This window comes from Pseudomyrmex gracilis, unplaced genomic scaffold, assembly GCF_002006095.1.
Source record: "Pseudomyrmex gracilis isolate BER0280 unplaced genomic scaffold, ASM200609v1 scaffold_50, whole genome shotgun sequence".
In the NCBI taxonomy this organism is placed as follows: domain Eukaryota; kingdom Metazoa; phylum Arthropoda; class Insecta; order Hymenoptera; family Formicidae; genus Pseudomyrmex; species Pseudomyrmex gracilis.
This window is the reverse complement of record NW_018020634.1, coordinates 165,932-181,386: the sequence shown is the minus strand read 5'-3', so window position 1 is coordinate 181,386 and position 15,455 is coordinate 165,932. Positions and strand designations below refer to the sequence as shown.

At 37.5% G+C, this 15,455-nt stretch overlaps 2 protein-coding genes across 4 annotated transcripts in view; both read right to left on the bottom strand.

Moving 5' to 3' along the window:
* Positions 1-206: 206 nt before the first annotated feature.
* LOC109853514 (chloride intracellular channel exc-4) lies at positions 207-9,905 on the bottom strand. 2 transcript variants are annotated; one of them, XM_020425724.1, is made up of 4 exons: positions 9,645-9,905; positions 1,634-1,939; positions 1,207-1,533; positions 207-1,048 (listed from the first exon to the last, which is right to left on the bottom strand). In XM_020425724.1, exons 1-4 carry the CDS (start codon positions 9,711-9,713, stop codon positions 968-970), a joined length of 783 nt encoding a protein of 260 aa, XP_020281313.1. In that variant the 5' UTR covers positions 9,714-9,905; the 3' UTR covers positions 207-967. The 2 variants fall into 2 exon arrangements, with proteins under 2 accessions (XP_020281313.1, XP_020281314.1); XM_020425725.1 differs by lacking the exon at positions 9,645-9,905 and adding an exon at positions 9,058-9,158.
* A 526-nt stretch (positions 9,906-10,431) lies between these two features.
* Positions 10,432-15,455, bottom strand: part of LOC109853510 (PTB domain-containing engulfment adapter protein 1-like) — a 25,134-nt gene continuing 20,110 nt past the window's right edge. For both annotated transcript variants that reach the window (XM_020425715.1, XM_020425716.1), the window contains exons 4-9: positions 13,067-13,246; positions 12,652-12,978; positions 12,376-12,590; positions 12,075-12,292; positions 11,770-11,996; positions 10,432-11,654 (exon numbers count right to left, since the gene is read on the bottom strand). In XM_020425715.1, coding sequence (XP_020281304.1) covers positions 11,580-11,654; positions 11,770-11,996; positions 12,075-12,292; positions 12,376-12,590; positions 12,652-12,978; positions 13,067-13,246 — 1,242 coding nt within the window. In that variant the 3' untranslated portion in view covers positions 10,432-11,579. The remainder of the gene's footprint in view (positions 11,655-11,769; positions 11,997-12,074; positions 12,293-12,375; positions 12,591-12,651; positions 12,979-13,066; positions 13,247-15,455) is intronic.

The window sequence follows — 15,455 nt, the reverse complement described above, 5'->3', positions numbered from 1 at the left end:
TTCTATGTATGATATCCATTTGCGCACATCATATTTAGGAACATAAAAGCGTGTTAAAAACATATTTATGATTCAGAATTCCGTCTTTTCTATTATTGATTCCTCTGTTAATATTCAAGTCTCTTTAGAGATATAAGTAACAATAAGAAAAATAAATCTTATATTTCAATAAAACGATATTTATATATAACAAGTTTTAAGCATATAATTTAAAGCTTAATATCGAAATATATTATCAAACGTTTTATTTCATTACTTTCAGTTTCATGTTTTATTACTTTACGTAAGACAAAAATATGTAGGAATACATGTTTTAATTAAAGAAATTATTTTTATTAAAATTGCAACGGCAATTTAATTAAAAAGCATACGTTTCTTTTGCACTTTCAATGTTAGTTTCCATGATCTTCGTCATCGAAGGACAATGATCCTTCCTGATATAAACTTAACTTTTGAATTAACAATTATATATAGCAAATTAAAATCTGCTAAACTACTCAGGTCAAAAACTACGCGTGACTTACGTAGTAAGGAAAAAAATAAAGAAAAGAAAGAAAAAGACGAAGAAGGAAAATGGAGAAAATATCGATAGAATCTAGAATGTTAAGACTTTCTACAAAAGTCCTGATGCACTTACACATGTTTTTGCGTCGATTGCAGTAAAAAAGCTAATCTGTTTACATCTGACTTGATCCCTCGAGAAAGGGATTGGACAACGATTCAGCAATGATTTGCGTAGCAGTAAGATAATGAACTAGTGACGCGTCGACGGCACGATCGCTGGCAGCTAAAAAGACGGGAGTTTCAACGAATCGGTTCCCTGCGTTGTATTTTTAATATTAACGGTAAATATTAAATTACAAAATACACGCCGTTAAAACTCTGTCGCGGTAATTTGCCGTAGGCCGATTTCGATGTCTAATCGAAGTCACGCGATCACGTGGACTCAAAAAAGAAGGTCCATTTCTTAATCATCGTTGACCTCGATCGGGATACTAGTGGTGAAGGTCGGCGTCTCCAGCTCCTCGTGTTTCTTCATCTTCATACTCTGCAATAATTACGAACGGTTCGTTACAATTATATCGGTAGACATGGAAAAGAAAACGCGATTGCGTAATGTCGCGTGGGCGTAAATTAGAGACACGTTATTGCGAGGTACTAATTATTCAATTCGAAACGACAACTCGCAAGCAATTAACATATCACCTGTTGCAATTTGTAGTGATTAATAATGTCCTGATCGGCCGGGCAACTCTGTAAGAAAGCATCGAGCCTGTACATATGGTGCATATACCGCCACAAGTGGACCAGAGTTTCCGGTATTTCGAAATCGGCAAAGTATTTGCCGGCCACCCTAATGTGCTGCAGCCGCGGCATCAGTTCGCAGTCGAAGCAGCACATGGTGTCGCCGGTGAGGAAGCGCGTTCCCTTGCGGCCCAAGTGCTCGTCAATCTTGCGCAGATGCGCCATCAGTGACGACGTTTTAGGATCCTTGTCCTTGTCTTTCGCGTTTAGCAGCAACAGCTTAAGTTTCTGCAATGAACACAACAACCGACACGTAGTTTCTTGTTTTGCCAATATAATATAATCGGTCTACTTAGTTTCACTTTCAACCGGATTAATCGATACTCACGCTGAACAAGTTCTCCACGAGAGTGGCTACTTCCTTATCCTGTACAAACAGATTATGTCCGCCGGGGATATTTTTCATGATGTGTCGTTCGATCTTTTCGTTTTCCAATATTGCGTCGCCGTTGTCGATCAGAATAGGCGGCGGCGTCGCCTGGAAATTGGTACGGAAATCAGGCGGCGGTTTCTGCATGTCTACGGTAGTCACTTTCAAGGAAATGGTTTTCAGCTCCGCTAGCAGGTACAGATCCATGAAGTACTCCTGGCAGAAAAGACAAGCACCTTTTCGACGGCCGTCAATCGTCGACGCCTAAAATAATATTTACTTTATGTTATATACGTATTAGACACATTTTGTCGATGTATTATGCAGAGTGAAGGAAAAGAAGTTACTAAAATATATTTCAACAATAATGCAAAAATATTTTTGTGACACGTAAAATAAAATAAATATTCGTAGAATTTTATTCTTTATTTCTCTTAATTATAGAGTAATTATAGAGTTCTTTTATATTTTTCAAAAAGAGCTGTGTTTTGCAGTTATCGACGCGGGTCACAGCCAGCATGTAAATTTTCCACGTATCTCTCGGATTTGATTATCCCGTCTGTATCTAAAAACGATAAGAGACCCAGCAAAGCGCTGATGTCATCGCACGCTTCGTACGTATATAGCTCGAATGCACGAGTCCAACGTTTTATCCAACAACGGCGTGACGAAACATGTGAATCTTCTCTTGTATCCGTCGCGCGACACGACCAAACCCACAAGCCCGTTATTTAAAAAGCCCGGTGAATATCTCGTCATAACATTTCTCTCGCTTGATCGGCCAAATCGAGAGTATCAAATTCGCTAGAGCAGCTCTGCTCTCGTTTCCTCGATGTCACGGTTTATTTATTCGTTGCTCTCCAACGCGTCCTACTCTTCGTGCTCACGGCCATTCTTGAAAAACTTTACGCAATCCGTGGATTAAAATTATCTCTTTTTTTTTTCACAGATAAGTCGTATTCCCGGTTCCAAACATCGTGATATTTTTAACGCCACAACTCAAAATTTTTTTTGTTTTTGCAATATTCGTGCCGAACAAATCTGCACTTTGATCAAAAAAAGTGTTCGTGTCTTTAACACAAGTTTGTCTTTCAATCAAGTAAATGTTGCTTTTTTCGTTTGATCTAATTTGCACTTTCATGTTTGTCCTTTATCTGCGCGAAAAGATTACTTGTGAAACAACACCGTGTCTAATAGCGCATCGAATGAACAATTGTATGCGAGAGAATATCTCTTTCGCTCCATGACATTCCATTCCGCTCCCGATACTTTGATCCTTCCAACTCACAGGCCATTGGAACCTAAATAATCTACGTACATACATACGTTGTGTAACGTAATTTGTGTGTTGTTCTCCTCTCTGCGAAAAGTCCCCCGATCCCCGTGATTACTCGCGATAGTATTGCCGTAATTCGAGCAAATCGGATCTCGCCAGTTCGTCAGAGATCTTTTTCTCGGACAAGCTGATTCTATTTTCAACGTTCACAACAATCGGCCGCTCTTTCCAGAACGTAATGAGCCGTTGATGGATGGAAAAGAGACGATTGCGATAAAAGCCTTTGTATCGTTCGCTACTACACTACCGCCGTTTACTACTACTCGATGTCGGTGTTTCACTTTAACCACAGGCTCATGCGTCATGCAGCTGTGCCAGGGCTCTTGTATACACTCCGTATTTCTTTCTCGACGATGACGCATGGTCCGTTTTTGGACGTTGCACAACGTGGGAAAGTCAAGGTTCCTTTTAGCGCGCAGGAATCTCCCGGTGAAGAAGTCCTGTTAACGAGCGATCCCGCGGTATCTCTCGCAAATCAAAGTCGCGGATCTTTACATTCTTTGCAGGCAATTCTCGTGTCAACATACGCAAAAAAAAAAGACGCTTTATTCATCGCGATTCTGTAGAACCATTGCCCATATCTTCGAGTGCGAAAACAAAACTTTAGTTATGTAATAAGTTTTACTATTAATCAAAAGAACAAATACTTATTAATTATTTATGATTAATAATTTGTAAAAGAAGTTAGTAATTAATCATTATTTCAAAAATTATACAAATAAATATTTGCAGTACGTGAAAATTATTAAATTCGAAACCTCTGCTCTGTTTTATTTATTTCTTTAGTGTTGTATCTAACTCGAAATTCCTAGATTCGTTTTCATATCTCAAGTTACGCGCTGTCATTTGATTAGAAATTTTCATTTCCGGATATAAATAGGATATAAATTCAATACCCTTGCTATCTTTCTCTCTCTCTCTCTTGACGTCAAATGTGATACAAATTCGTGTCACGATAATCCGTCAAAAATACCATTAGCCATCTGTTAAACATCTTTCCGAATCGCTCGGCATAATATCAAGCCAGTTGCGATCCATAACGAAATATTACTGCGCGTAATAGTGATAAAGTGTAAATTATTATTTTCGAAATGTACCAAAATGCGAGACGATAATTTGATCGAGAGATGTCTCATTCGATTCTATGTTCCCCATAACAATTATGCTAATCGGAAATTTCACTGTAAAGGAGAATATTCAAAGTTATGTTTCTCGTACATGAAGCAAGACAATTACAGTATGAGTCATTTACACCAAATAAACGCGCAATAAGCAGATGTTATTAGAGTAAAATATCTATGTGTTATTAAATATGTGTGTTGTTAAATAAGTTACGTTATTTTAAAGATCATTTTAATACTTCAATTTCACAGTTACAGTTGCCGCAATCGAATTGTCATTTTAATCGTCTTGTAGAATTCGTGTAACTTATTCTTCGCGTTTTGTTTCGGAAAAGAGAAACTGAAAAGAGATAAAGAGAATAATTTAAGTTATTGTAAAACATTAATCAGCATTGTTGAATAAAATAATACAAATGCGAATAAAGCAATTTTCTCAAGCATATTCAGTTCGCGGAAATTCAGCATTCGTGTACTGAGCATCTTGAATATACGAGCCGTGTTAAAATATACGCTGAATCAAATGTCACGTAGACCCTGGAACGTCTTCCATCCTCAAACACCGCTATCTTTCACCTTAGCGGCCGTTCCTCACCTCCTTTCTCTATTACGAAAGCTTTGAAAATTCGGTACACGGTATCAGGTGCGCATCGATCTCGGCGCATCTCTTGATACATACATACGCACGCGAGGATTAAATGACGTCAGTGAATATGTGTTGCGCACCACGGGAACGTGCATCTTCCCGCAGTTGTCGTGGCGATGACATTGATCACTTCTGTTCGCGAGATATATATACTGACGTAATTTATTGCACCTATTTTGATTTTAATAGCTCGAGTCGCGCGATTCAGATCGCGCGTAATAAAACGGATACGGCACGAGCTAGCAAATTCCATCGCCGAAGAAGGCCGCACTAAGCGGTTTCCTTATAAACCGCGAATCAAGAGATACGGAGCGATTAATCGAATTCAGCATAATTTATCAGCAAAGGGGAAACAGGGGAATCTCGGTCCTGTGCAAGGAACTTCGCGTTTTAATGTCTGTTACGAGAGCGCGTGCGGTTTTGACGGTATTGCGATTTTGTGACATCGCGTTGCACGAACTACATAGCAGTTGACGAAATTACGGAAAAACCGGCGAAAGAAATCGAGCGGCACGAGGATAAACCGGTTGTAATAGCGGTACATGTATCAGTGGCATTGTTTAATGGCAATAATATCGCGAGCAACCTTGTTTCTCGTACTTGTGGAAAACTTGATGCGCATATAGCTACGCGACTGGGTGGTTAAAAATGTTATTTTTTACAAAACATATAAAAATGACAATTGAACTCATCGTTTAATATATTGATTAAAACTACTTGCTGCGAAACTATAATTGTTTTCTGCCGACACAGAAATGTACGAATACAAACGATACAAAGTAATCGATAAAATGATAATCTTTTTTTCTTTCGTTCTTTCGATGTTGAAAGGCAGTTAGCAACCTGCCACGTTGATATATACCGTTACGAATAGGCAAATATATGCACACGACGAGTGACTTCTGCGGATATACGCGGCGCATATAACACAAATCATAATTCCGCACAATACGCGTTCGTCATTCAGTATTCTCCATCTTTCCTTGTGAATAAAATCGAGAAATAGAACGGAAAAAAATATCGATACGTAGGTAAAGATTATGCACGCGTAAGCCGGTTTTAATTAGCATTAGAATGATGTTTTTTTCAGGACATCAACAAACATATTTTCTTCTATTTCGCCGTCAAAAACGAAGATCAACTTTCGTAAATGGGACGCGACGCGTGTTTGCGCAGACCAATCGCGCGAACTCTTTGAATGTATGTCTCTAACTTCTACCTAGACATGTTTGTAATGACCTTAAAGGAGATTAAGTTAGTCTAATCGATCGCCGCGGCCGCACAGGTGGCTGCATATGCGATATTCTTTTACTTTAATATGTAAACAACTGCATTAGAGAGAAAAAAGTACGAGACAAAAGATATTAGTATTTAGTGCGAGATAATAAACTTGTTATATAGAATAAATATCACTATACGTACAGTTAAAAAAACTCTATGCAGTTCGCGTATTTTCATCTTTGATGAAAGAATTTTCGAATCATTTGGTATACAGATGTAATAAGTAGACAGATAGACTCGCGGAATAAAGTTACCAAGAAGTCGGCAGGGAAAGCTAAGAGAGAAGAGTGAGGAAAGCGGAAGGCGCTGTTTAACGGTAGAATCTCGAGAAGGACCTCGGTGGTAGCCGCTCCTCGTTTCGTCCCGTTCGACACACTTATTCGCGAGATCTCGCATGATCGCTTCTCTCAAGAGTGCAAGGTTGTGGGCTTTATCCATTAAATTTTCTCGCGTGTGAGTGATTCCGACGCGATCAGATAGTCCCCGAAGCACGCCTCTTACCCGACATTCTTCGACTTTAAAAACAACGGTGTAGTTCTCTTGCCCTCGTTAAGCGCAACAAATTAAACGGTTTCCCGTTTGTAAAATGTGCGATATTTTATTACAAGATACATACACAGAGAGAGAGAGAGAGAGAGAGTGACGGTACAAAATTTCATCTAATTTGAATATTTACTACTGTTTTTTTTATAAAACATGTACGCTATTCGAGACATGCAACACAGAGCAATATTGTGCGTGTATAATATTGTAAAATATCAGGATAATGAACTTGGAAGTTACAACTAGTTACTTATACGTAACATATTCTTCAATTGGATATTAGCAATTTTATTAATTATTACGAATATCGAATGGGATTCACGTACACGTAAAAATTTTACAAAATCACAATTTCAATTATTATTAATCAATATTATCGTATTATATCAAAAAAAAAGATTGATCGACTGTTTTTGTTATCATGTTTATTCGTAAAACACAAACTGAAGGGCACATTCTCTCCGATATCTGATTCACCAGCTACCTGTGCGCTTTATATCTAATATTCCAATCGAGATGATAAGTTTATCTGAAAAGCCTCCGTGTGTATTCTCATTGACATACTTGTGAGGACAAGTTACTGATATGGCAAACTTGCGCATTTGCACAATAAGATTACGCATATGTTAGGAAACGAACGTTTTCGGCGTAATCGAGCCGATTAAATCGCGTACTTACTATTTCTTGCGCATAAAAATATAAAGATTTATTTAAAAAACATGTACTTAATTGAAGTTAAATTAAACAAATGTTTACTTGATGAATATCAAATATTCTATATTTAGTTATAGAGGAAGAGAGAGAGATAAAAATGCGATCAAATTGCACGTTTCGGCGAAAGTTCAATCTCAAACTCTTTTTTAACAATCACTTGAAGATCGCTTGTTTCCATATAAGGACTCTCTGGTCTCCTCTGGAAACTCAGTGAAAAGAAAGTTCCGAGAACTCGTGCGAGGGCTCACCTTCAATAGAAACGAATCGATCGCGATCGCGACGCAACCGAATTGATTGACAATAAAAATAACGGCAATCGCAAATCGCACATGGTTACTATCTAATCAAAATCAAAACCTATAGTGCCGATACGAGTACGATCACGAAATTATGGTATCATGCGCGATCAAGAATCTTGTTTTTGTCTCAAAAATATATGGATATTACTAATATTTGCTATATACATATTTATATTATCCTCTGTTTGAAATTTTTACATTTTTTGTTTGAAAAACACGTTTAATTAAACAAGTTTATACTCCCTAAGAATATATCTTTTAATATAAAATTTATATATTTTATTATGTCAGTATCAACAAAAGATAAACCTACAGTGCAATAAAATGAATTCGAGAAATGACGTAGTACTATACTCGATAGAGAAAACAAAGATACTGCGTTCGTATAAAAACTTTTTCTACATTTCTCTGACGCTGATAATTGCGATAAAAGAAATGTCAAACATCGCGAAAATTTTACCGATAAGATAGGAATGTGAACAGGATAGAGAAAAGGAATTTGCACAGAGAATGCGACGGTGCGGTTCAATTAATTCTTAGATCAAGTATACGCGCGATTTCCGCCTACACCGAAAACTATCCCAGAGAGACACGAGAAACGCGCGAAAAACCAGTCCGAGAACCTTTCATTTTTCCGTGGTAACCGGAATCAACTCCGCGCACAGAGCCGGACAACTTTTTGCCCCGGTCGCGCTTTTCCCCGTCAAAGGGGACAGCGAGAGGGGCGTCTCTTTTCGTCGTGTCCCATCTGCCGCGATACCGTCGCGCATAATGCCCGCTGAATACACAAACGATCGCCGGAGGAAGAAGGAGAACGGCTCGGCGCCCTCGATGACTCCATGCGTAAAGAAGTGTGTAGAATGTACGTATTGTATAGCGCGCTGCCGCGAAGAGCTTGATGCTTCGCTATCAAATTCAAGGAAAAAAGTTCCGGAACAGATTCATTTAAGAATTCTTAAGTTAAACAAACCAACGAGTTAACATTTATCACTGATATATTTGCGAAAACATTGCAAAACAAACTCCGATTTAATATCACTGTGAGTTTTGCAAAAGCAATTTATTTGTGAATATTGTTTTGGGTGCTCGAAAAAAAACAGCTTTTTTCCTATCTGTTTGTATATACTTTTACGTACTTTTCATATGACGTAAAGACCTCATTTGTCGTCAAACAAATGTGTCGCTTTGGATTGTTCTCTTAAGTGGAACCGACGCGATATCCCGAGACGAGTGATTCAAAGTACGCGGACACAGAGCGCGGAAAAACGATACATAAAAAGCTTCTGCGCTTGTGTACATACGACGCACAACGAGAAACGTGACGGTTAGCGTCACGAGTCGGGTAATTTGAAATGAACGACGGTAAACCAGTCACCCTTTGATATAACATTAAATACAATCTTAAAAGTATGCGACACATGTTAAAAATCGTCCAAGTAGTAAACCTTTTTCTAGCTGAGGAAAGGAGCGTATCGGCAACTTGTTCAACGAGCAGCAGCAGCGACAACGCACGCACGCACGCACGCACGCACGCACGCACGTAATATCCGCGTCTGCTGCTCGTTCGCGTTCGCTTGCTTGATTCGCGATTACGTGTCGGTGAACGCGCGCGAGGGAGGCCCTCGTCGTTTACGTCAAGAACAGAAACAAACGGTCTGTCTCTCTCTCGACAATACGCAACAGCGTTTGTGATTTATTTAGTCGTAGGACACGAATATAACGCGAATTAAAAACAAAATTCGAGCGGGACAAACGGCCGGCGGATGCTACGCGAAACGAACGACAACACGACCGCCGAATTTCTTTATTTTTGCGTTGATCACCCGCAAACTGTTCATTTTCACAATCGTCGCCGAGAAGAGGCGTAAAGATTCTCGATGTCGACAAAGTTCGTCGCAGAAATGAACAGAAATCAGCCTCTATCCACGCCCATAGCAGTGGCACGGGACGATCGCCTCCTTTTTCCTCCGTCTTCCCCTTCTTCTTCTTCGATCCTCGCTCGCAAATCCTCGGTCGCGCGTGGCATACTCACCTTGATGATCAGCTCGATCTCGGGCACGTCGCCGTTGCTAGTGCCGTTCTCATGATTGTCGTCCGCCATCCTGAAAGGGGAATCTTCTAGTGCGCGGCGATAAGAAAGAAAAAGGCACTTTTGTTTCGCGGCGTTTCTCGTTCGACGAACCTCGCGTCTGCAGTGGCGGCGGCAGCGGCTACCTCCCTCTCGAACAGAACCGGACGAAACTGAGAAAACGAACAGAACACGCAGAAAGCTCGCGAAATACTGGCGCAGGCACGACGTCGAGCCACGTCGCTGGCGCCGTCTACGACGTACCCATCGAATCACGTGATAGATTGATTGTCGCAACCGCGCCAAGTTTAAAAAGGCTTTTCAGCTTATCATGTACATGGAATAAAATGATGAGACAAATATAAATGTTTATATAATAATATAACATTAGATCTCAAAAAGAAATAGAAATATCAAGTAATCACTTAAGTCTTGTTTTTATTCAATATGTAGAAATAAACATTTTCTCTAACGATTTGTTGCTTTATAGTTTCAACATTTGGCATGAAAAAGAAAGGAATAAGGATTTTAAAAACGTAATTTTGAAAGAATTTAGAATAAAATTTTGTTGAAGAGTTCAGTAGTTGATAGCAAAACAATTTTAAACAAGAGTGGAATATGTAATAGGTTTTATTTTTATAAAGATATTTTAATTGTAAAAAATGTCAATAAGATAATGTTTGTTGTTTGTACTTTGAAATCAGATAATTTGATTGTAGGAAAGGTTTACGTTAAATGTAAACAATATATCTTCAGTTGTAATGATTACATCCTATATTTTCTTAACTACAATTCTTAAACAATATAGCAACAATAATAAGATTAAAGTTTTATTATATGTACATAATTATACTAATCCATTTATCTTTACATATATCAGTAAACGTAACCTTTCGTTAACGCTTTGCGTTACGTTGATCGAATTGTGATATAAAAGATAGAGAGAGATACAGAGATTATTATGTAAAGTCCACATCTAGACTTGTCTCGTGTTCCCCTATTATTTCATAATCGTTTTTTTCTTCCTGATATCTATTGCCGTTTTAAAAGACAGATGTCTAATAGAAGTACGTACGACAGACCAAAGAGGATATGCGGAATGTTCAAGTTCAATTGACTATGAAATCTACGCATTCGTAATATTATTAACACGATCTCTAACATTACGTGACGGGATTTAGTTTTATCTTTTCGTGTACAAGCTCACTTTTCGATAAACGCAAGTTTGATTTAAAGATTATTAAGCCGAGTAAAAAATATACATCGCGGATATTAAGTATGTTACAATTATCCATATAATTTACATTTTTTACCTTAAAAGAAATCTCAGCCATTTATCACCTTCCGATTTGGCATAATTAATAATTACAGGTTTACATCATTTATTATTTTGTTTGGTTCAAAAACTCATATGATAGATGCGTCAAAATACTTTTGTCATTGCATTTTATATAAACATACATTTATATGTATTTATATAGAAACTTTTCATTTGAACCTTACTTATTTGTGATTTTCATGAAAAGTATTACATCATCTTTTTTATTCCACCGATCACCTTAAAATCCCATCTTATTAAAATTCATAATTAATAACAACATATATGTTTCCGCGTCATTCATATTGGATCTTACAGGCTCTAAAGCGACAAATAATGCAGATTATACAATAGGATACACGCTCATATATTCCATTTATCATAAATATATCAAACATCATCATAAATATAAGAGTATAAGAAGATATTAATTGACTAATTTTGGTTTTACACGGACATACCTTTTAATCGCTCTATCCGTTATATATAATTGGTCTTTCGTACTCTGCGTTTTAGAGTACCTTAAGTTTTTTGTTCGATTGTTGTTAAATTGTATTTTTTTTTCTTTTTTATCATCAAGTTTAATTTCGTAGTGGGTCCAAGCTCTCCAGGGAAAAGTCATCAGTTCCGATAGACAGCCCTCTACTGAAACCGTCCTGGAAATTTTACGTCGCGAGTTTTTTTACACGCATAACAGCAAAAGTAAATTAAAACTGTATATCTCTCGTATTTTTCTCTCATCTCGTCTTTCTTAGACAAAATATATATTACCTTCATTTCCAGCAGCCTTTTGTCCAACAAACCGATAGCGTTTTCCAATTCCTGCTGGCTAGGATTGGACGGCACGGTCGAAGCTCCAAATTCACCCATTTCAAATGGATCTTTAAAGTCGCTCTTTATGTTCAATGTCGGCGTAGGATTAAAAGGAATGCTACCAAACAGATCTTCCTTAAGTCCGTTTTGACGTCTGGAATCTTTCGTCTTTGGTGGTGGAGCCACTAAAACGGAGATATATCAATTTTATCAACGTAATGTTAAGGAGAATATATATTAATTATCATAAAACGGATATTTACACAGAGGTGGGGAGCTAGTCGTGCCGTTGGATTGAGAAAAGAAGTTCGATCCCGAAGACAGCTGACCGTTAAAAAGTGGATTGTTGTTAGATTGATGATTGGCAAGGCCGTTGGCTGCAGTCTCGTAAGCCCTTGGATTGAAATCATCTTCGTCAAACTCGTCCATCAAGAGTCCCTCTAATTTCGTGCCAACTGACGGTGCCGGCGACGGCTCGTTTCTGCAGTTTAGAAAGAGAAAGAATGTAAAATCACTTAACACATAAACAAATGATAACAAAACTTCTAATTATGTTAACTGTACCCCATAAAATCATCGTCGAAACTCTTCTCAAAACTCCTCGGCGGAACCGGCGGCGGTTGCTGTGGTCCATTGGACGTATTCCCATTAGTGTCGCTGCTTGTGTTCACTAATGATTTGCTCGTCGTGCCATTGACTTGTGACGAGTCCGTCGAAGCTCCAGGTACGTGAAGAATATCGGGAAGATTATGTTGCGAGAGATACGTCGATACATCCGCCTGAACAAAATTATCAAATTACATTCGGTATATTGTTGTAGTTTTATTTTTTTCTACCAACCGAGCCTTTAATAGCCGCAATATCTTGCAGCCGTTGCCGATAAACGTTGTTCTCGTGTTCCAGTCGTTTTATCTTCTGCTGCAACACCATGCAGCGTCGTTGCGCTTCTAGATCTTTACCGGAAGTTTCCAAAAATCTCCTGTAGGCCAGATCGAATGCCTGACCAATAGTAAGCGTAATCTCCTCGGCTAATTTATCGCTGACGAATACAAAGCATGTGTGTGTCTCTGCATCTTCCTCTTTTGCAATGAAGCTGAAGAACTTTTTTTCTCCCTTGTCGTCGGCGCAATAGGAGATTCTGTGCAGCGGATATTGATGCATAATTCGCTGCAAAAGTAATCTTCGGTTTAATCACGATAAAATAAAGAATATAAATAGAAAATTTTATTTTTACATTTCGATAAATTGCACTAACCTTGGGGGTCAATTTTTTTGGTTCTTGTATTGCCACGCCATCGATGCTTATAGTAAGCTCGACCTTCGGAGTTTTCGTGCCCTCGCTTTTCTTAAGTTGTTGATTGAATTTCAGCTTACAGATCGCTTCCTTAACAACATCAATGCCTTTGGGTTGATCAACCTCTATGCTGCCCAAATACTAAAATGTCAAATTATAGGAAGGTAATTAGATTTTAAACGAGTGTTTTTCTTCCGAACGCGCAATTTATTAGAGATGTAAGTGTCGCAGAAATAGGAACTGCGAGAGTGTGTGTGTGTATGTGAAACAGAGAGAGAGAGAGAGAGAGACAGCGTGAGAAAACGCGATGCTTCCTAGGAAAAATGCATATTTGCAACATGACATGATGTACTTCTTTATTAACATTGAATTTTTTTATCACATTCCTTCGTAACTTGCATATTTTTGCATAATAATAAATATTTTTTCTTATATAATCATCGTAAATCTTTTGCATACATCTGCAAAGCAACAGCGCACACACATCTCTTGTCAAAATGATATTTTTGCGAGAAAAATGTCTAACAGATAAGTTTAATGTATAAATCAATACAAATACATTTAAACATTCCGAAATATATGATAATTTTTATTTATTACTCAAAAAGTATAAAAAGCATACAAATTATAGGAAAAAAATTGGCGATAAACATTAAAACATAAATTTGAGTAAAATATACATAGAATATGGGCAGACTTGGAAATATATCAACCAAAAAACAATTAGAATCTGCCATATAATTAATATAATTGTTTACAATTGTCAATAATTTCGTAAACCACAAGAGAAAAGCGATACCATTTCACAATATGAAAATATGACGCAACCGTTTATGTCGTTCTTTTTAATCAAAAGAAATATTTCTTTATAAGAAATATTTCTTTGTTCTCTAATACGAGCAACGCAATAAACGTAATACTTTCAGCTTGCATGATATAACGCTTCGCAACGACGTGTTGCTATGTAATTTTTAATGATGTCAAAATACTTTTAACCGACCGAATATATATATACACATATTTTCTTAACTGATAGGACTGGTGTGTCTTTAAATGACACGTCAAATATAAAGTTTCTTTTTCCCGTGTCATAAACATTTCTAAGATCAAAGTTATAAAAAATTAAATTGAATTACTTAAAAATCTTATAATTAAGTAAAAACTTATTGTTATAACTTTATTCTCAAGTTAGACTTAGTTTTTTCGTTATTGATTAGAAAAACAATACTTTTGCGCCGTTACGAAAGAGAAACTTTTTTCTCGGCTGAATATCTCTCTTAAACGAACAAGAGTTGAATTGCAGAAATTCACTTTGGTAGAAAAAAAGCAATCCGGATGTAATTCCGCTATTTCGTGTTTAGCGATGACGACACACGTCGTTTCGCCCGTGAGATAGTGAAATCCGGCCGCTCGTGAAGTTTCGAAGTTCAACGAACTCGGCGCACGACGTGATGGTTGAAACTCTCAAGCGACCCGAACAATTCACCCGCGATATTCGTATTCACTGAGGGAAACTTGCATACTTCGCTGCTAACAAGTCGAAACGAAAAGTGGTCACGGACGTACAGTTGCGAATTGCGCAACCCTGTTTTGAATGACACAAAATGAATGAACGAATCTAGGAGTGTTCGATGTGTATTGTCGCCGATATTCACTTTCTTGCGGATTCGCAAAACAGTTGGACAATTCGACAAGCAACATTCACAAATTTTTAATACAGAAATCTGCTTTATTTAACAAAGAAATGATGATGATTTTATTCAAGGAATAATGTTAAAAAAGTGAGTTAAATTACGTTTTATTTTTTCAGCTGAATGCTTCTGTTTTTTATTGTATGTGTCCTTCTGTCAGTTAGTACTCAACAATTTTTCTAATTTTTTTCACGCAATACGCACACAGAAATCCACGTGTCTTATGTTTCTTTTCAACAAAGTAATCGACTTAGCTCAATTCCTTTTGTTAGCAGTAAAAGATAATTGGGCATATACGCACAAATTCCATGAACTCGTAATGAACATCCCGTTCGGCCGGTTCTGATTCGATTATCAGATATGAAATAAAGCAGCAGATGAAAGATCATGAAGATCTATGACACGTGTCGAGACAACCTCGACCTTTTAATTTTTCCTTTCATTCTGTAAATGTTTCAAGTCATACACACACACGCACACATACACACACATACAAAATATATGATGAGTGTATATATATACAGGGTGTCCCAGAATTGCCGTACAATCTCTCGTAGGCAGGTAGAAGGAATAAAACTGAGTCGAAAAGTCCTGAACCATTTTTTTCTATTATTTATAATAAAGAAGTAATTATTGAGTAAATTAGGCCAATCAGCGCC

What these genes read in the sequence shown, in the direction of transcription:
- LOC109853514 (XM_020425724.1), bottom strand. Translation starts at nt 9,713, where the DNA reads ATGGCGGACGACAATCATGAGAACGGCACTAGCAACGGCGACGTGCCC. An exon ending in TCGTGGAGAACTTGTTCAGC is followed by an intron (nt 1,534 to 1,633) that starts GTGAGTATCGAT and finishes TGTTCATTGCAG; the next exon opens with AAACTTAAGCTGTTGCTGCT. An exon ending in ATCACTACAAATTGCAACAG is followed by an intron (nt 1,049 to 1,206) that starts GTGATATGTTAA and finishes TAATTATTGCAG; the next exon opens with AGTATGAAGATGAAGAAACA.